Source organism: Phyllostomus discolor, chromosome 5 (genome assembly GCF_004126475.2).
Source record: "Phyllostomus discolor isolate MPI-MPIP mPhyDis1 chromosome 5, mPhyDis1.pri.v3, whole genome shotgun sequence".
Taxonomy (NCBI): Eukaryota; Metazoa; Chordata; class Mammalia; order Chiroptera; family Phyllostomidae; genus Phyllostomus; species Phyllostomus discolor.
The window spans coordinates 113842-132718 of record NC_040907.2 but is presented as its reverse complement, the minus strand read 5'-3'; the positions used below and the strand labels follow the sequence as shown (position 1 = coordinate 132718).

Below are 18877 nucleotides of genomic sequence, written 5' to 3'. Positions count from 1 at the left end.
AGGTGCTGAGTGCCGGTCAGCGTTCTCTGGCCGGCGTCCCACCTGCCCAGGAAGGTGTCCCTCACGTAGCTGGAGGCCCCTCAAATGCCATCTATTTGTGGCCTGGACCCTGAGAGCTGGCAGCAGACATGTGACCCCCGGTCGGTATTTTTGGCCGTGGGGGTGGGGCCTACACGGCGAGCCCAGCACCAAGCCGCCCCGGGAAAGGCAGCTCGGACGCCCCGCTCTGCTGCCCGGCTGGCCACGGGGTCCCAGGTACGACTCCAGCGGCCCCTCATTCCGATCCTGAGGGGTCCCAAAGGCAGCCAGACCCCACAGGGACCTTCCCTAGGCCTGGAAAGGAGGGCAAAGTTCAGTGGTCAGGGAGCCACAGTTCCCCAGTGTCCAGGTGTCTGCGTCCCAGGACTGGGCTGGCAAAGGCCAGGGCAGCCCCCACAGGGGCCTGAGAGTTGGAGGCTCTCCAGCTAGGGTCGCCACAGGTCGCCGAGATGGGGCAGACAGAGGAGCTTCTGCCGGCTGGGCAAGTCTGGGTCAGGGGCCCCACTGACCCTCCGGGGGACCTGACCCGGGGAGCCACTGGGGGTCAGGAGCCTCACTTCTGGTCTGTGACCTCCTGCCTAGGTCCTCCTGATGACCGAGTGCACCCTGACCTTGGGGAGCTGGAGGGAGCCCAGCAGCCAGTCTCAGCCAAGGCTCCTGGAAGGTCATCACCAAAGGCTGGTCACCTGCTGGCCACCGTGGCCCTGCCCCCATGGCCAGCTGCCACCTGGGGTATGCTGGGATAGGCCAGGGCTGGCCCTCGTGAGGTGGGCTTTGCCGTGTGAAGTCGGCCTGTTTGAGGGAAGGCTGCAGGGGAGGCTGACCCGGCTGAGCAAACGACGCTTGAAGATGTGAAGGAAAGGGAAGGAAAGCCGCTTCCCGGGCCGAAAACCCGGACACGAGGGTCCCGTCTCTCAGTGCGCCTCGGCGGTCCGGAGCCGTGTTCCGCGGGAGGAGCGTGACAACGGGCCGACGTCGCCACCCGGGGTCAGTTTGGCAGCAGGGACCGTGGGGCTGCGGACACTCGGCCACCGGAGGCAGCGGCCAGCTTGCCCCTGCACCCGGCTGGGCCTCTGTGCAGGACGGAGATGCTGGCGCAGCGCCCAGCCAGGGCGGGGCTGTGAGGACCCTGAGCTCGGCCACGCACCTGCCCCTGCTGACCCGAAATGGACAACTTCCAGTACAGCGTCCAGCTGAGCGACCAGGACTGGGCTGAGTTCTCGGCCGCCGCCGAGGAGTGCGGCCTCCTGCAGGCCGGCCTGGCCTCTGGGGATGAGCTTCTGTCCAGTGACATTGACCAAGGGGACAGCAGTGGCAGCAGTCCCCCTGGGCCCCAGCCCCTCCTTGGGGAGAGTGGCTGGCGTGGCTTCAAGGAGGAGGACCAGGCAGCCCCGCGGCAGCTGGTCAGCAGGTCTTGGCAAGAGCCCGTCCTGGCCCCAGGGGCCGGTCAGCAGATGCCCGGCACGTCAGCGAGGTCAGAAGCCCGGCCGTCCCTCAGCTCTGGCGCTGCCCCTCCTGGCCAGAGCACGTCCCTCCAAGGGCCAGAATCTTCCGGAGACGAGATGCAGAGGCTTCTGCAGGGGCCGGCCCCCCGGGACCCTCCCCCTAAGCCCCCCGGGGAGCCTCCCCCGAGCCCTGAGCCACCCGGCCACGGCTCTGCACCGCAGAGGCCTCCCGGCAGCCCCGGAGCCCCGCCCCGCAGCCCCAGCCGAAAGAAGAGACGTGCTGCGGGTGCCAAGGGGGGTGGGCGCTCAGGGGCCGCGGGCCCCGCATCCCCCCGGCTGGCCTCCCGGCTGCCCACGGAGGCCAGGCCCGAGGAGGACCTCGGCCCAGCCGGGACCACGGGGAAGGGACCCTCGGCTGGGACAGCGGCCCAGATGACGGGCGCCCAGCAGGACAGGCTGGGGCCAGAGACGGCGGCGGGAGCCGCTGAGCCGGTGGCCAGGCCTGGGCCGGGGCTGGACCTGCCCACGCCCCTCCCCACTGCCGAGCGAGCTGCGGACCCCCTCAGGACGGCCCCCGGAGCTGACCCACGCCCTGTGTCCACCCCGGCCCAGGGGCCTTGCCCAGACGTCTCCACAGCCGAGCCCGACACCGCTCTGTCCGGAACGGCCTCCGGGCTCCATCCCGGCGCGACTGCGTCTGTGCCTGCCTGCGAGCCTCGGCTGGACGCGCGCCGGCCCGCGTCGGGCCCAGAGGCCATGCCGGGGGTGGACTCGTGCGCACCCGTCCGAAGGGCGCAGCCTGAAGTGGACGTGGACGTGGACGTGCCTGCGGCCGCCCCCATTCCCCAGGCCGGGCCTGACCTGGAGGGGGCAGGGGCCGCCCCGCCGGCCAAGCTGCCCTTGGGCTCTGCTGAGTCTTCAGGGGGGCACCAAGAGAAGCCCCCGGGGGAGCCCTCGGCAGACGCCCCGGGACTCCCCTCGGAGGAGCCCTCCCCGGGGCCCGCCCAAGCTGCCAAGAAGAAGAAAGTGCGGTTCTCAGTGGCTGTGCCCGGCCCCGAGGAGCCGGGCTCAGGAGAGGACCTGAGACCCCTCTCACCACCCCCAGCCTGGTCCTCAGGCCCCCGGACGGCTGCGGGGGGCCGTGGGGGGCCCGGAGCTTGGGACGCAGTGGCGGTGGGGCCCCGGTCCCCGCAGTCTCGGATCCTGAAGCACCTGCCCCCCGCCGCCCCCTCGGCCTCTGAGGGCCTCGGGTACAGGAGCTGCTTTGCGGTGACCGTCCCAGAAGCCTATGAGTTCTTCTTCTGTGACACTATCGAGGAGGAGGATGAAGATGCTGAGGAGGCAGCAGAGGCCGGCAAGTTCCCCGCCCAAGCCCAGTGGCCGGAAGTGTGTGAGTTCTTCTTCCGGGACAGCCAAGCCCCGGGGTCTAGGCACCGGCGGAGCCAGTCCCTGGCCCCAGCCCCGCAAGCCACGCCCGGACCAGCCCCTCTGCCTGGAGACCCCATGCCCATCTCCATCCCTGAGGTCTATGAACACTTCCTTGGGGAGGACACGTCGGGGGGCGTGCCGGGGCTGGCCGCTCCTCTCCAACTGCAGGACGCAGAGGCCCCCACGTCGGCGCCCCCGGGAGCAGAGCCGGCCGCAGCAGAGCAGCTCGACCTGGTGCTCAGGCCAGCAGGTGCGTGTCGTGGGGGCCCCGTGGCCAGTGTGCATCCTGGGAACATGCTGTCCAGGGGTGTCAGCCAGGACGGCCACTGGGGAGGGGCAGGCCAGGACCCCGGTGGGGAGCTGGGGGCAGACCTCGAGGCCTGCCCCCCGCTGGAAGGAGGAACCCGTTCCTGGCCACCCCAGGGCACAGGCCAGGTGGGGCAGCCCAGGCCGGGTCACGCAGGGACTTGGCTGTGCACCGACCGTCACCCTGAGTGCAGGCCCAGATGACACCCGAGCCCCCAGCTGCTGGCAGGGCGGGCGCCTGACGGGCTTCATCTCACGCCCCCTCTGCGGGCTCCCGTGGGAGCCAGGGAGGGCGCCCCAGGGCCTCGCGCCCACGCTGACCCGACTCGACTGTGCCGCACGCGGCCCTGGGTCTCGGGACAGAGGCATCACGGGGCAGATGTGACTCAGAAAGTGTGTCCCAGGGCAGACGTGTCCCCAGGGCAGACGTGTCCCACACAGACGTGTCCCAGGGAAGACGTGTTCCCACGCAGACGTGTCCCCACGCAGACGTGTCCCCACACAGACGTGTCCCAGGGCAGACATGTTCCCAGACAGACATGTCCCCAGGGCAGGCGTGTCCCAGGGCAGACGTGTCCCCACGCAGACGTGTCCCAGTGGAGCTGCTGGAGCTCAGAACATGCTTTTCTTTCCCAGAAAAGCCCCAGGGACCCCTCACCTCGCTGACCTTCAGCCAGAACGACATGTGCCTGGTGTTCGTGGCCTTTGCCACCTGGGCTGTGAGGACGTCAGACCTGCACACCCCCGACGCCTGGAAAACAGGTTTGGGGTCCCTGGGGTGGGGGGGCCGGTGCCGAGAAGTCAGTGGACCCGCTGGGGTGCCGTCTCCCGTTCTGGGGCCGCAGGGATGAGGGGAGGCACAGGTTTCCCCCTGACCCACTGCCCGCCCCACCCTCCTGCCCTTGGAGGGCCAGGCCCCGCGGGCGCCAGGTGGCGACTCAGGCAGCCTCCTGCTTCCCTTGCAGTCTTGCTGGCCAACATCGGCACCATCTCCGCCATCCGCTACTTCCGCCGGCAGGCGCGGCGCGGGCGCCACGGCCCCAGGCCCAGCCCCAGCCCCAGCCCCAGCCCCAGCCCCAGTCCCAGCCCCAGCCCCAGCTCCTAGGACCCACGCTCGGCAGGACAAGGAAGTGGCCACAGGCGCTCAGGACGAGGCGCTGCCCTCTGACCCTTGCACCCTTCGGCGGCATCTAGGAAGGGGCCCGTGTCTTCAGTCCTGGCTTCCGTGGACTCCACCCCTGGCTCAGGCCAGTGGCCCAAGCCCGGTCTGTGCTCCATGCCTGGGGGGGAGGTTTGGCAGGTGGGGTGGCTGGGGCTGCGCAGGGAGCTGGTTAGGGAGGTGGGCATAGTTGCAGATAAAGACAGGGCATCCGGCAGAAGCGGAATTTGAGACAGGCGGTGCCGGAGACGTGCAGTCGTACTTCGGCACACGGCGGACCCTGAATGCGTCAAATTTTGGGGAGCAAAGCACGTTTTGGCGCTTGGCTCCTGCCCGGGACTCGTCGCATTGCTAGAACCTGTGGGAGTCGAGACGCCCCCCCGCCAGGGGAGACGCTGCATCTCCCGGCATTGCTTGGTCTCGGCGCTCACCCGGGCCCCGGAGCACATTGACCATGAGTACCAAGGTACCACTGTGCTCACACCAGGAAACAGTTTGTGGTTTATCTGAAGTCGAATGTAACTGGGCGTCTGTTTTGCCTGGTGGTCTGTGAGGGAGCAAGTGGCAGGACAGAGCATCGGGATGAGAGGATGCCAGAGCGGCGGTGGTGGCAGGGCCCCACCCGGAGATCTGGGCAGGGGGTGGGGCGAGGGGGCAGGGTGGTCTGGGGACTCTGGGGGCAGGGCCTCCCAGGGACCTCTGCCCTGTTCTCAAGAGGGCTGGGCCGGTGGGGCCCCCGAGGCCTCTTTGGGCCCTGAGCCCAAGGGCCTGTGGCCAAGGGCCCCCAGGGTCCTGCCGGAGACAGTGAGCAGGCACCTACGGGGGCCGTAGGAAGGCAACCCCAGCGCCCCTGCAGGGTGGGGGTCCCTGCTCAGGGGAGCCCTGGACAAGGGGCGCAGCCGCGTTCGGTGGTATCAGGTGGAGGGACGGGACACCTGGGGTTGTGCCGGGGCTGAGGGGAGCCAGAGAGGGGACAGGAAGGTGGGCAGGGGGCGGGGAGGCGCTGGAGGGCACTGGGCCAGGGGCAGCAGGCGCGGGTCCCACGCAGCAGGACCTCCTGGCTGCCGAGGGAAGAACGTGTGCACACGGATGAATAAAGTTTCCTTCTCTTCCTTCTTGTTTCATCTCTCGTTCCTTTCTCCTGGGCATCACCGCCCCACCCACACGTGCTCAGGCAACCGCCCTACCTCGGACCTCGCCACCTCTGACCTCGCGACCTCACGTACTCCGACCCTCGCTAACCCAACTTTCTTGGCCCTCTGACCTCACCCCTGCTCTGTTCTCCCATTCCCAGGTGAAGCCCCCAGCAAGCCCCCTCCCTCACTCTGTCCCTGGGCATGGGCCAGGCTTCGGCCGCTCTGGGTGTCCCGCTCGGGTCTGCGGTCCCGCTGCACCGGTTTGGGCGTCCTCAGGGCGAGGGCGTCCTCTCAGCCCCCCCAGAGCCTAGAAGACTCAGGGGTCCGACACCCTCTCCACCCCCGGGGTCAGACCCTGACTGGGTGTTGGGCAGGGGGTGGTCGGCTGATGGCTCCATAGCAACCAGGCCTTGCTGGAGACCCCCCAGGGCTGGCACGGGCAGGTAGTCCTGAGAAACGGCTGCCCGGGGCCCATCAGATCCACTGCGGGAGCCCCCCCTCGGCCTCGGTGGCTCCATGGGGCCGCTGCTGGTGGGGGGGGGACAGAGCCTTGTCCCAGACGTTGTCATAGCTCCTGGGGGGCTCGCCGTCTGGTGGGAGAGGCAGGGGGCGTGTGTCTTCAGGAAGCGACACCCAGAGGCCCCCCCTGACCCCTGCCCCCAACAGAGGCAGGGTCCCTCACTCACCTGGGGGCCGCGGCAGGGTCTTGGGAGAACCTCCCCTGGGAGGGGCGACCTGCAGGCCGGATACAAGCGTGAGAGCCCAGCCCTGGGGGAGGGGCTCCAAGAACAGCCCGCAAACCCCCACACTCCCTGTCCCCGTCCCCCTGCCCAGGGTGGGGCTGCTACTCACGAGCTGCGGGGAGTCGGGGGGCCGGGGCTCTCGGCCCTTGGGGGAGCCCCGGTGCCGCTGGGAGGCTCGGCCCTGCAGGGCGCCCTTCCTGGAGAGTGGGCGGGGGCCGGAGGCCGCAGCGCTGGGGTCGGGGACCGGCACGGTCACGGGGACGGCGGGGAACCGGCTTGGGGGCTCAGGGCTGCGGGAGCTCCTCACGGCGGCGAGGAACTGCCGGCACAGCGTCCGTGACTCGGGGCCCCGCCCACGGGCCCCTGGGCCTCTTGGGCCCCCGCAGACCGCAGGCTCCCTCTGACCCTTAGGCAGTGGCGGCCCCGTCGCTGGGGGGGGCACCTGACCCCAAACGGCCCGGCCCTTTCCACCTCCAGCAGAGAACTGACCTCGTCCAGGCCCCGGACGTCTCGGACTTTGTGGTGGGAGGTGGCAGGCGGCGTGTAGGGGTCAGCGTACAGCGGGGAGTGTGGCGTCTCCAGTGAGTGGTCTGCGGCCTCTGGGTCGCCCTCCAGGCTCAGCCTGGTCACCTGCAGGCAGGAGGCAGCAGAGATGGGTTTCCCGGAGCTGGACACAGCCCGGTCCTCCTCCTCCAGAGGGTTTTGGGTGGCTCAAGGACCTCCTGAATTAGAGAGACAGGACAGGGGGCAGAGGGCAGAGGGAGAGCCGGGCCCAGAGCTGGGGTCAACGGCTGGGCCCACCTTGGTCAGGTCCAGGTGCAGCGGGGAGGCTAAGCCGGGCCCTTCGCCCCTGGCCTTGCTTCTGGGTAAGCGACTGCTGCCGCCCCGTCTGAGCTCCGCCTTCTGCCCACTGGTGCTGGTGCAGCCAGGGCCGGCCTGGTCCTGTGGGAAACAGGGTCTTCCAGGGGATTCTCGGGGCCCTCTCCCACACCACCCCTGAGCAACTGGCATCCTGTGAGGAATGGGGTGCCACAGGGGCCCAGCCTGCCCACCACAAACTCGCCTCATGCCCCCTACCGCGCCCCCCCCCCACTGGCCCCCGTACTCACAGGTGCAGGCAAGGCGGGGCAGCCGGCTGTGGGCGGTGCTGAGCACTCGGGGAGGGAACGGCTGGTGCGGGTGGAGGGGGCTGCCGGGCACCCTGAGTCCCAGCTGGTCTGTCCATCCGAGGAGAGCGAGCCTCGGCCACTGCCCAGGACCTGGTGATGGGGGGCGGGGGGGTCAGGCCCTCTCCTCGCTGGCCCACGCCCAGCCCCACCCTCCGCCCCCGTTCCCATCGTGCCCAGGGCCCGCGGACCCCTCACCTGGGCGGGCGCCCGCAGCCCCGGGAGGCTCTCGGGGCCGGGCAGGAGGGGCGCCCCCTCCCTGCAGGAGACGGTCTGCAGGCAGAGCAGCCAGTGGCTGTAGTCCTCGTAGCTGGCACACAGCACGCGGATGGTGTTGATGAGGCGGCCTGGCACGCGGCACACAGACACCGTGAGGCGCCCCCAGGCCCCGCTGAGGAGCCGGCCGCCACGGGGCTCACGCCCACCCTCCCAGGCCTGGCCACAGCCCACCTTCGATCAGGAAGGAGCGGATCTGCTTCCCCTTCTCCTCCAGGTTGATGTGGACGGCGCTGAGCGGCAGCTCCCCCTGCAGGGACAGCCGGGGGGGGGGGCGGTGGGGCCTCTGCCTGGGCCGGTCACTCCGATGGCCCCTCAGAGCTGGGGACACTAGGCAGGTGAGGCGGGGCCTGGGCTGACAGCCCTGAGGGAGCCAGGTGCTCCCCACCTGCCCTGGGGGCATCTTTACGCCCCTCCGCCTGCCTTTGGGCGGGGCCTTCCTCAACCAATGGCAGGCGGACACACAGCCGATGCTTATGGGGACAGGTCCCCTCCCCCACTGCCAAGACTGGGGGTGGGGGGACGCTGGGGGGACTGCAGTCGCCTGCGTGTTCCTCAGCACCTGGAAGCCGCCAGCCCCTCTGGGGCAACGTGGGTGCCCGGGCAGGGCCCCTCTTGCCCACATCAGAGCCGAGACCAGACTGACCAGGGCAGCCAGCTGGGTGGGTGGGGCCAGGCTGCTCTGTCCCGACTGGCCCCGAAAGACAGGTTTCTCCTGAGCCACTGCCCCCTTCCACCCCCACGCACAGGGCTCCACCCTGGGGTGGCACCCACCCTGGGGTGGGTCGCCGTGGGGAGGACCCACCTTAAAGCCCAGCCCGTCGGCCTCCTCAGAGAAAATGGCCAGGGACGTGGGGTACAGGACCAGGAGGCGGTCCCACTGCTCCTGTCAGTGGTCAAAGGGCAGCGTGGGGTCTCCGTGGACAAACAGCAAGGGCCTGGTCCCCACTGGCCGCCTCCACCCCTCCCCCGCCCTCTCCCCCCATGCCCCCCACCCACCTGTGATGGCAGGTGCTGCAGCTTGACCCTCGAGGCGCAGATGGCACTGCCCACCGCCGGGCGCCCCCACGCCGTCCGCAGCTGGGTCAGCCTGTGCTGCAGGCTCCAGGGGAGCCCGTCCTCAGGGGCGCCCTGGGAAAGAGGGGTCAGGGCAGGCAAGGCGGGGGGCTTGGGCCTGGAGGGGGGTGCGGGGCTCCCGGCACTGACCTGTGGGGGCGCCGAGTGGCAGCGCTGCGGCCCTCCCAGGAGCGCCGTCTGCTTCTCCAGGTGGAAGAGCCAGAGCCCCAGCTCGGCCGCGCTGGGGCAGACCACCACCAGGGGGGCGGGCAGCGGGCCTGAGGGAGGAGCAGCGGGGGAGGCCGGGCTAGCAGCCCACAGGAGAGGGCCCTCCCTGGGACCCCCCCAGACCCCAGGGCTGCAGCTGGGAGGAGCCCAAGGCGCTGCTGCTCTGGGCCTGCTGCCTCCCACCCCAGCGTGGCACACGGCTGTGTGTCCACTGGAGGGGAGGTCGGCAACCTGAACATGGTCAAGACACCTGGCCACAGGCCGAGGCCCCTGAGCAGCCCTAGCCCTCGGGGCCTCTGGGAGCTGGGACCGACCACGCCCCCTCACACCTGTGATCTGGAAGGCGTGCTCCCTGGACCCCTCCAGCGGGCAGATGCTCAGCTCCACCAGCGGTAGCAGCCCCTGCCAGAGCACAGCGGGAGGGGAGAGCTGGGGGCACCACGGGGGTGGCCACCGGCTCCCAGGCAGCTTTCGCCCCGTCCCGCTAGCCTCCTCCGCCTGCCCACTTCCCTCCCTCACCTGGAAAGTGAGTCCCTCTGAACCATGGGCCTGGAAGTACAGGTGGGAAGGGAAGAGCTCCAGGTAGCAGTCGCTGACATCCTGGGGGGGCAGGGCCACGGGCTGAGTGCCGGGGGCAGGCTGCAGGCTGGGCCCCGAGTGCCCACCTGGCCCGGCCCCCACCTGGCTGTGCTGGAACCTCAGCTGGACCTTGGCGTAGTGCACGACCTTGCCCAGGTTCCTCACGGGCACCTTGCGCCGCCCCTTCTTGAAGACGCTCAGCAGGGGCTGGTCCAGGTGCTCCCGCTGGCTCTCCAGGCCCGGGAGGTCCTGCGGGGAGCGGCGCTCAGGGGAGGGCCCGAGCCCGGGCACACAAGCGCTGGGCCCACCACGAGTCCTGGGGCGTGTGTGGGGTCCCGTGGCGGAGACGGTGACGGCTGGGCTCAGGCCGTGTCCTTACTTTGGTTCCTCAGCCCCCCCAAGACGCGCTGGCCACAGTCTCAGTGTCTGAGGGGGACGATGCTCAACACCCCCCATCCCCCGCCCCGGAGGCTCCGGTTGGCTGGGAGATGTTTGGCACCTCGTTCTAAAGTGGTTCCGAGACGATCCGCAGCCTTGGCCAGCCCCCCCACAGCCCGCTCCGAGCTGCCGGTGTGGCGTCTGCGGGTGTGGGGCCGGGAGAGAGGGTGCGCGCCCCCGACCCCTGATGTCACCTGGTGGAGGCCAGGCCTCGGCCCGGGGGTGCTCTGGGGCCTGCTCCCGCCCCAGCCCTCCCGCTCTTCCCACACGCCAGGTGCATGCCTGGCTTGGGCCGTGGGGTTGGCTGCTCCCTCTGCCTGTGCCATCTTCTCCCCTCCCTCAGGGTGGGCTCGCTCGCTGCCCCCGGGCCCGGCCAGACCGTCTGGTGCCCTCTGGGCCCCAGTCCCTGGGCCCCTGTGCCAACCACGCCTCACTGGTCCTGTCTTTCGCTGGCCGGTCAGGTCAGAGCTCTCTGTCACAGGGGCAGAGACACCCCGAGAACAGGGCTCCTGTGCCTTGCACCCACAGCTGCATCGCCAGGGCCTCCTGGGATGTGCTGGGGGCTCGGGGCCCACCTGCCGGCACCCACAAACACGCAGCCAATTCTGGGGCACAGAGAGGCCTCCCTCCGCATGTGGGGTCGATCGCCCGAGTGGGGTCAGGCAGGGCTGAGTGCTGACCCGGGACGGGGGCGGGGAGGGGGGCTGCACTGTGCAGGGGCCACGCCCCTCCAGGACCCGCAGGGGCTGCCCCACCGGCCGCGGCGCCCCACGGACAAGCCAGGAATGTGCACGGACAGACTCGCAGCTTCCCGGCCTCCTGCCTCTGGGTGGGGCCTGCTGCACCCACACCCAGTTTGGGGAGCGACACCGGGATGGGACCGTGAAAAATAGGCCAAGGAGCAGGCAGGGCTGTGAAGAGGGCCGTGTGGCCTGGGGAGGGGTCAGCTCAGAGCCACCCAGGCAGGACCCGGGGGAGCTGGCTTCTCCCCGGCCCCATCTGCCGTGGTGCAACACGCCCAGTCCCCTCTCCGGCCACCAGTCCTGGCAAAAGAGGACCACCACACCCCGAGGGACTCCACCGGGGTCCTGTGATGTGTCCTGGGCCCAGGCAGCAGGAGCTGAGGTCTGAGATGCGGCCACGTGGAAGGACCCGGAAGGACCCTGTGCCTCCGAGGGACCTGGTTTCTGGAGCCCGTACTCGCCCTCAGGGAGCCCCGGAAGCCCAGGCCAAGGGGACTGGCAGAGCAGGGCGGAGCCCTGGCCCAAACCCCCTCACGACCTCTCAGCCCCAGAGGAGCCCGGTGGGGGAGGGGTGGTCTTCAGCGCGGCAGGGCTTGGTGGCCAGCCTTGCTGTGTGGCCCTGGGGGGGGGACACGGGCGTTGCTCTGGGAGGAGGCATGGTGGATGCTGGAAGACACCTTGGAAGAAGTGGGGGCCAGACTGGGCAAGAGGCCCCCTCCCCGGTCACCCAAGCCCCCTCCCCCAAGTAGAGAGGGCAGGGGGTGGGATTCTCGTCCACACCAGGAACACGACATCCAAGCCCACACGACAACAGCTCAGAGATACGTGGGTCGGGTCCCACCCGGGCGTGGCTGGACACGCTCTCTATCCAGCCCTGGGCCGGGCAGGCGGGACACCAGGGCTCACCAGCCGGCCGGCGGCAGCGCCCCCTGCGAGGCGGCCCGAGGCCCCGCCCCCAGCGCCCTGCCGTGCGCTCACCCACTGACTCAGAGCTCGTCCCGGTTTCGCTCTCCGCTCAGACTTTCGGCTGGAGGAGCTGCTGGGGCGGGGCTGTTCCTACTTCCTCACCCCGTTCTGGATTTGACACCCCCGCCCCCCTCCCCCGCCGACCCGCGGGACCCCCAGCCGAGCAGACACGGGCGCCGCCGCACCGCGGGAGGCCGGCCGGGGCCGGGACACGCCCGCCGCTCACCGTCCCAGGGATGTAGAAGAACTTGTCGGCCGTGGCGTCCCCCTCGGCACGGGCCTCGGCGCCAAACAGGCCAGCCAGCTTCCTCGTGCCATCCTCTCTGGGGACAAGGGACGGGAGGGGGGCTCACAGCCTGTCCCTCCAGGCAGGCTGAGGGTGACCCCGTGACCCAGTGCCGAGGCCACGCCCGCCTCTCACCTACTGCCCTTCAGCGAGGGCTTTCTGGAGAAGGAGGCCCGGAGCCTTCTGGGGGCCTGAGGGACGCAGTGGCTGTTCCCCATGGGCAGCGGTGGCAGCTGGGCGACTGGCCCCAGCAAGCTGGTCGACGCGTCTGGGTCCCGAGTCCTGAGCCGCCTGCCCCCACCCCCGGGAGGCGGGCCGTCAACGTTCAGCCCAGTTCCCAGGGCTGGGCGAGGGCGGAGCCTCTCCCAGAGGGACTGGCCCTACCTGGGCCGGGCCTCTCAGCCCTCTGAGCTGTGTCTTCCCTGCCGGCGGGCCAGCCCGGGGAGGTGTGGGGTGAGGCCCCCAGGCTCAGCCAAGGGCCTGTGGTCTGAATGGGCCGGGCCCCTGAGCACGTGGCCTGCCGGAACCTAGGCTGGGACATCTGGGCTGGAGTTTGGAAGGCCTGGGGGCCCCTCTCAGGGCACCCCCCCCACACCCCCCATGAGCACACACCCGTTCCCACCTCCCCGCCGACTTGAGTCGCCAGGGACTGTGAGGGGTGTGCACGCCCGCCTGAAGCAGGAGCTTGCAGCTCGGGGGAGGCGGGCAGGGTGTGCCTGGACCCTCCCCCACCTTTTCCCCTTCCCTGGCCCATCCCTCTCTCCCTGCCAAGGGGCCAAGGTCAGGGCCCATGGGCTCAGCCAGAGTCCACAGAGGTGACCGTCACGGCGAGCCCGGGGTGAGGTGGGCCACGGGGGCCCCCGAAGCACCAGACTGGCAGGGGCACCGCTCGGGCCCCCGTGCCCCCGTGCAGGACATCACAGTCCTGCCGCAGCGGGACGTGGTGGTGCCACCTCCAGGCCCCAGAGGCCAGCCCGGCAGCACCTCTGCCCAGCTGCGTCTTTACCCCCAGGCAGGACCCCGAAAGGCAGAGATGCACGCTCAGACTCAGGCCTGGAGCCCAAGAAACAAGTTTATTGTCCGAGTCGGCTCGTATTGCTGGCAGCGGCCCGTGGTCGCCAGGGGAGACACCCCTGCCCCCAGGCAGGAAGCCCCTCTGTGCCCGTCTGGGGGCGTGCCTTGCCCCGTGAGGCAAGGGTGGTGTGCGAAGCAAAGGCTGGGGGGTCTGCCCGGCTCGGAGGCCGCCCCCCTCCCCTCGCCCAGCTGCTCTGCATCTACCATCCACCTCTTGGTCCCTCTAGGTCTGCAGAGTCTGGGCTGGCCTTGACCCACGGGTGAGGAATGTCCACCCCCACACTCCCTGGTGCCCCCAGCAGGGCGGGAGGGCACCCGGGTCGGCAGCTTGGTCCCGGGACACAGGACCCCTCCCAGAGTAAACGTAGGAGCAGCAGCTGCAGCACTGCTCGCCGATCAATAAATACTGAATAAATAGACAGACGAGTGGAGACACTGCACACATGAGGACGACGCCGAGGACCGGACACAGGAACAGGGACGGCGGGGCTGGCTGTCCCTGGAGCAGGTGAGGGGACCCAACCCCGACACACGGCCGGGGCGGGGTGGGGGAGGCTCTGGTGCCCCCTGTGGGGCTTAAGGCATGTGGGAGGCCACAGCCCCCCGGGTCAGAGGCTGGTGGAGGACACAGACAGCGTGGGCGACGACGGCGGCGGGAAGTTGAGCAGCTCGAGCACCGCCACGCCCACGCTGCTGCGCCGGGTGAACATGCAGGATGCCGCCACCCACTTGTTGGTCCTCGGGTTGTACTTCTCGATGGAGTTGAGGCTGGAGCTGCCATCGTTGCCCCCCACGGCGTACAGCCAGCCATCCATGGCCACCAGGTCGTGGGTGCTCCTGGGGGCAGGGCAGGGCAGGTGGGTGAGGGGGTGGGGAGGAGCCACTGGGCCCCACCCCTCTCCCTGGGGGAGGAGCCACGGGCCCCCACCCCTCTCCCTGGGGGAGGAACCACTGGGCCACACCCCTCTCCCTGGGGGAGGAGCCACTGGGCCACACCCCTCTCCCGGGGGGTGGAGCCCCGGCCCCTGCCTGGGAGGGAGAGTGGATATACTAGTGATACACGTTGCTCAGGCTCAGTCTCTGAAGGGGACGACCCGCTGCGGCGGTGACAGGGTGACGCACCCCGCCCATGGGCGGTGGCACCGCGCACCTTCGGATGTTCATGGGCGCCACACTCTCCCAGGCCCCGGCCTTGGGGCTGTATCTCTCCACAGAGTTGAGGCAGCTGGTGCCATCGTTGCCGCCGGCCACATAGAGGGCGCCCTCCAGCACCGCCACGCCGGCCGAGCTGCGCCGGCTCAGCATGGAGGCCACCGGCGCCCACGTGTTCACCTGTGGTCGAGAGGTCCCGCTGGGGGCAGACCCGCCACCAGCCTCCCTCCACCTCCCCAGCGCAGGCCCCACTCCAGGGCAGTGTCTGTGGGACGCCGGGGGGCAGGGCAGATGGACCTAAAGGGCTGATGCCCTGGGGGGCGCGGGGGCTAAAGAGACGGCCCTCGGGGAGGGGAGCACCTGGGAAGGGGGCGCTGCGCACCTGGGGCTCGTACTTCTCCACGGTGGCCAGGTGGGACGAGCTGTCGTAACCGCCCACTGCGTACAGGTTGCCATCTGCGGGGAGTCAACATGCCCGTGGCGTGCCTGCTGGGGGGTCTCCGGGGCGCGGGCGGGCAGAGGCGGGTACTGCGGCCGGCAAGCCCCGGCACCCACCGAGCATGGCCACACGGACGTAGCGCCTGCGGGTGCTCATGGCGGCGACGGACGTCCACGTTCCGGTCAGGGGGTCGTAGCGCTCGGCACTGCGGACAACAGGGCCGCCGCTGACCCGGGGGGGGGGGGTCACGGGGATGGGCCTGGGTCCCCCTGCAGCAGGACGCTGGCCTGGTGCGTGCACACGGGCCCCTGGCGAGGAGCCCGGGTCAGGCAGGGTCCCCCTCCGCTCTCCTCAGGGTGGCCTCTGCAGGCCTGCTGCCGCCCCCCCGCTGTGGAGCTGGCCCCGCAAGGCCGCCCTCCCGGACCCGGGCTGCTACCTGTTGAGGCAGGAGGCCCCGTCGTAGCCGCCGGCCGCGTACAGGAGTCCGTGCAGCGCCGCCACGCCCAGGCAGCTGCGCCTCGTGCCCATGGACACCTCGGGCTGCCAGGTGTTGGTCACAGGGTCGTAGGACTCCACCGTGGCCAGGTCGGAAGTCCCATCGTAACTAGAAGAGGGGCCCACCGCCGTCGGGGCTGGCCCAGTGGGCTCTCCCACTCAGCCCCTGACCGAGAGCAGCCGCCACACTCACCCGCCCACCGCGTACAGTCGGTTCCCAACCGCTGCCACGCCCACTCGGGCTCGGCGTGTGGACATGGAGGCCACCACGTGCCAGCGGTCAGTGCGTGTGTCGTAGGCTTCACAGTCCCCGTGGATGGCGAACAGGCTCCCACCGCCTGGGGAGGGGAGGGGCTGGGGCAGCCTGAGGGGCCCAGGGAGGCAGCGGGCTGCAGGCTTGGGCACAGCTCAAGGTGGAGGGACAGGGGCTCCAAGGGAGGCAATCTGTGAGTGGGTCACACCACACGGGTTCCTCCACAGGTGGAGGGAGGGGTGGGCGCAGGATGTGACCAACACAGGGTGGGGGCGGCTGGTGCTGGGCTTGTGAACCCAAGATGCAGGACAGAGATGTAAAGGGGGAGGGAGGGGACGGGACAGGGGGCCGTACCCACAGCGAAGAGCACCGGGCCGGCCCCCTCACAGCGTCGAGGCCGAGTGCGGCTGGTGCCTAGGACGCCCCTCTGCTCTGGCAGCAGGTGGAACTTGAGGGCCTCGATGAGCAGGTCCTTACAGTCCGGGTGGTGCCTCACCAGGCTCTCTGCGTCCACGTGGCCCAGCAGGAAGTCCCGGCTCAGCAGCGGCAGACGCACGCACTTCATCAGCTGGGGTGCGGGGCGCCACGGTCAGGACGCGGGCAGGACCCGTGAGCACACTCTGTCCCCGCAGCGAGTGCCCCTCGGACACCTGTCTGCCCGTACGCCGGGCACTTCCCGAGACAGGTGCCTGCGTCGCCCGGGTGTCCCTGGACACGGACACATGCCGGCACCACACCCCCTCACGGACACCGCGGGCCCCGGGGGCCGGCCTCACCCGCGGGACATGCTGCCTCCGAGCGTCCACGTCATGCTTGACCCAGCTCAGCACGGCGCGGTAGACGTCCTCCTCGGAAGGCACATTCAGGCTGTCGCTGGAGACCAGTTCCAGCACCTGGGGGTGGGGACCCTCAGGCCTGAGCTCTGGGGAGGGCCTTGGGGCCCACGGAGCCCTGGTGGTGCCTGGGAAGGTGCCAACGGGGGGCCCAGTGTTCCCATGAGGAGGGTCAGGAGCCGCAGATCCGGTTCCCGGGGGCCCTGGCATTCCTGGGGACGTGGGGCCAGGGACCGGGGTTGCGGGTGGGGATGTGGTCAGAGACCGCAGGAGAAGACTTGGGTGGGGCCTGAAGACGGGGACAAGGAAGTGGTGGGGGGCGGGCGGGGGGCTGGAACACAGGCCAGAGACTGGGAACGGGGAGCAGGCGCCCAGGTCCTAAGGGCCCGGGCGACGGGGCCAGGGGCCAGGGGCTGGGCCACGGGCCAGGCTGCGCCCCAGCTGGCACGTTACCTGCTTCAGCGGCAACAGCATGAACTCCTCGGTCTTGGCCACGTCCACGAAGTGCTGCAGCACGTACCTGTGCGCCGCCTTGAGCAGGTCGCTGCACGAGTGCGTGTCGGCGAAGCCCCGGATGCCCAGGCAGTTGGAGGGGTCGAGCTGACTCAGCAGGAACTTGCAGCAGGCGTCCCGGACGCCATTCAGCTGCAGAAGGCTGGCGGCTGGGAGCAGAGTCTGTGGGTGAGGGCCGGGGGGCCCCGGGGAGAGCGAGAGACAGGTGAGAGGAGAGGTGAGGCCAGAGAACAGGTGGGGGATGGGCGGAAGGGGCAAGGCAGCCTCACCTGCACGTTGCCTTCTCCCACCACGATCTCGGCCGTGTAGGCAAACTGCACCAGCTGGTCCAAGGCCTGAGGGTCAATGTCGTGCAGCGTCACGTGGGTCTGGCGGCTCTCACTCATCTCGTCTGTGGGGACAGCGGGTCAGGCAGGCCAGCCCCGTCCGCAGAGCCCCCGAGTGCCCAGCAGGTGGGGTGGTACTTGCTTGTGAACATGGCATGGAAGTAGGGGCTGCAGGAGGCCAGCACCACCTTGTGCGCCCGGATCTCCTTGGCGGCCACGTGCAGGACAATGTCACACAGGAGGCCCCTCTGCCGCATGCGGCTCATGGCCACGAAGGCGTCGTGGTAGTGCCGCTTGGAGTTGTGGGACACGGTGTGGCCCTCTCGGCTCAGCAGCTGCATGGCGCCCTCCATGGGGGCCGTGGGCCGGGCCGGCCGGGTCCTCGCGCGCTCGGCCTCAGGGCTGCGATGGGCGGTGCCAGGTCAGGGTGCCAGGTCAGGGTGCCAGGTCAGGGAGCCAGATCAGGCCAGGGCGCCCAGGGGGCCACTGGTCCCCTCAGGGCCCACACCTGGCGTCCATCAGGGACCTCGACTGCGGCCTCAGCTCCCCCCACTCTGCTCTCACTTCCGAGGAGCCTCCCCACCTTCCCCCACGAGGTCGGAGTGTGGAACCTGTACAGCTTTCTCTGTCCCCTCCCACAAGCACCATACTTCTTGCTGCCCAGGTGCCTGGGTCAGAACCGGGCTTTCCTCTGCCCATCGCTGGCCACCCTTCCCGGCCCCGCTCGGAGCCGGGTGTCCACAGACCCGGCTGGCACGAAGTGAAACTGGTCAGTGGAAGCAGGCGGCTCTGGAGCGGACCCTGCACCCCCCAACCCCAGCAGGCGTGACCTCTTTTGACCCTCCGGAGCAGCCCCGCCTGCCCACCGCCCCCCTCCCCGGCCACCCCGCACCCCAGCCATTCTGCAGACAAGCCGCCTGAGTCTCCGAGCAGCGCAACCAGGCAGGATTCAAGGGCTGCGGGAGAGGACAGAGCTTCTGGGCGCAGCTGCCCCTGAACGCCCGGCCCCGCGTCCGCTGCGTGTGCGGAGCAGGTTGGACCCATCCCAGGCAAGCGGAGCCTGCGGGGCGCCAAGGCTGCCCCCTCCCGGCAGCCTGCCAGGGTCAGCGCGCGCCTCTCCCTTTCTCCTTCCAGGACCCGTTTAGCCCCTGGCCCGGCCCCGGTCCCGGTCCCAGTCCCAGAACCCCGGCCCACTCACGCCGGCGGCTGCGGCGGAGGCGGCGGCGGCGCCTCGGGCCCGGGCCCCGGGCTGCCGTGCTCAGGGCTTTGTGTCCTGCCGGCCGGGCGCTCGCTGCGCGGCTGCATGGGCTCGGCCACCGTGCCCGCCGCCGATCCGCGGAGGACGCCCAGATTCACGGATGCACAGACCGCTGGAGGGCTGCTCGGCGGCGGCGGCCGGTTCAGCGTCTCTGGCTCCCGCCGCTTGTCCGCAGCCGCTGTTTCTCGGCGCCGCCCGCCCCGCCTCCCGCGCGCCCCCCATCGGCTTCGGACGCACAGCGTCGGACGCGAATCCTCTCAACATCCTGGCGCCACGCCTGCCTCCTCCTCCAGGAAGCCCCCCGGGCCCCACCTGCCGCTCCTGTCCAAGAAGCTTCGCGGGCCTACCGCCCCCTCTAACTCATTCAAGAAGCCCCCCTCCCTATCCCCTTTTACGAATACCAGGCCTTGAGCTGAGCGCTACCTTAGGCGGGAGTGGGCGGGAAGGAGGGCACAGGCTGGCTTCTGCTCCTTGCTCCGTAAGGCAACCTTCTAGCCTCTGGGCCTTTGCGCCCGCGGGGTCTTCCCACAGACAGCACGG

At 70.2% G+C, this 18877-nt stretch overlaps 3 protein-coding genes across 5 annotated transcripts; 1 reads left to right on the top strand and 2 right to left on the bottom strand.

Moving 5' to 3' along the window:
* Positions 1 to 787: 787 nt before the first annotated feature.
* PERM1 (PPARGC1 and ESRR induced regulator, muscle 1) lies at positions 788 to 4613 on the top strand. The gene is made up of 3 exons (XM_028512548.2): positions 788 to 3162; positions 3855 to 3980; positions 4184 to 4613. The coding sequence occupies exons 1-3, from the start codon at positions 1206 to 1208 to the stop codon at positions 4321 to 4323; spliced, it is 2223 nt and encodes a 740-aa protein (XP_028368349.2). The 5' UTR covers positions 788 to 1205; the 3' UTR covers positions 4324 to 4613.
* An 858-nt stretch (positions 4614 to 5471) lies between these two features.
* PLEKHN1 (pleckstrin homology domain containing N1) lies at positions 5472 to 12350 on the bottom strand. The gene is made up of 16 exons (XM_028513922.2): positions 12130 to 12350; positions 11935 to 12031; positions 9664 to 9810; positions 9502 to 9582; positions 9312 to 9384; positions 8905 to 9032; positions 8698 to 8829; positions 8504 to 8584; positions 7873 to 7948; positions 7621 to 7769; positions 7366 to 7515; positions 7058 to 7198; positions 6746 to 6886; positions 6366 to 6575; positions 6200 to 6248; positions 5472 to 6103 (listed from the first exon to the last, which is right to left on the bottom strand). Exons 1-16 carry the CDS (start codon positions 12210 to 12212, stop codon positions 5988 to 5990), a joined length of 1854 nt encoding a protein of 617 aa, XP_028369723.1. The 5' UTR covers positions 12213 to 12350; the 3' UTR covers positions 5472 to 5987.
* Positions 12351 to 13033: 683 nt separating this feature from the next.
* On the bottom strand, positions 13034 to 18524 carry KLHL17 (kelch like family member 17). Of its 3 annotated transcripts, XM_028513956.2 has the most exons (12): positions 18278 to 18518; positions 17222 to 17481; positions 17023 to 17144; positions 16694 to 16915; positions 16184 to 16300; positions 15762 to 15975; positions 15348 to 15492; positions 15096 to 15263; positions 14776 to 14864; positions 14603 to 14676; positions 14219 to 14400; positions 13034 to 13905 (listed from the first exon to the last, which is right to left on the bottom strand). In XM_028513956.2, the coding sequence occupies exons 1-12, from the start codon at positions 18382 to 18384 to the stop codon at positions 13677 to 13679; spliced, it is 1929 nt and encodes a 642-aa protein (XP_028369757.1). In that variant the 5' UTR covers positions 18385 to 18518; the 3' UTR covers positions 13034 to 13676. The 3 variants fall into 3 exon arrangements, with proteins under 3 accessions (XP_028369757.1, XP_035881027.1, XP_035881026.1); XM_036025134.1 differs by lacking the exon at positions 15096 to 15263 and having other exon boundaries at positions 18278 to 18524; XM_036025133.1 differs by lacking the exon at positions 14776 to 14864 and having other exon boundaries at positions 18278 to 18522.
* Positions 18525 to 18877: the final 353 nt, after the last annotated feature.

What these genes read in the sequence shown, in the direction of transcription:
- PERM1 (XM_028512548.2), top strand. Translation starts at nt 1,206, where the DNA reads ATGGACAACTTCCAGTACAGCGTCCAGCTGAGCGACCAGGACTGGGCT. An exon ending in CCTGGTGCTCAGGCCAGCAG is followed by an intron (nt 3,163 to 3,854) that starts GTGCGTGTCGTG and finishes TTTCTTTCCCAG; the next exon opens with AAAAGCCCCAGGGACCCCTC. An exon ending in CCCCGACGCCTGGAAAACAG is followed by an intron (nt 3,981 to 4,183) that starts GTTTGGGGTCCC and finishes CTTCCCTTGCAG; the next exon opens with TCTTGCTGGCCAACATCGGC.
- PLEKHN1 (XM_028513922.2), bottom strand. Translation starts at nt 12,212, where the DNA reads ATGGGGAACAGCCACTGCGTCCCTCAGGCCCCCAGAAGGCTCCGGGCC. An exon ending in CCGACGGGCTGGGCTTTAAG is followed by an intron (nt 7,949 to 8,503) that starts GTGGGTCCTCCC and finishes CTGTCCCTGCAG; the next exon opens with GGGGAGCTGCCGCTCAGCGC. An exon ending in GACCCTGCCGCGGCCCCCAG is followed by an intron (nt 6,104 to 6,199) that starts GTGAGTGAGGGA and finishes CTCTCCCACCAG; the next exon opens with ACGGCGAGCCCCCCAGGAGC.
- KLHL17 (XM_028513956.2), bottom strand. Translation starts at nt 18,384, where the DNA reads ATGCAGCCGCGCAGCGAGCGCCCGGCCGGCAGGACACAAAGCCCTGAG. An exon ending in CCTCCGCCGCAGCCGCCGGC is followed by an intron (nt 17,482 to 18,277) that starts GTGAGTGGGCCG and finishes CGCCCATCGCAG; the next exon opens with CCCTGAGGCCGAGCGCGCGA. An exon ending in GGGGCCTCCTGCCTCAACAG is followed by an intron (nt 14,865 to 15,095) that starts GTAGCAGCCCGG and finishes TGTTGTCCGCAG; the next exon opens with TGCCGAGCGCTACGACCCCC.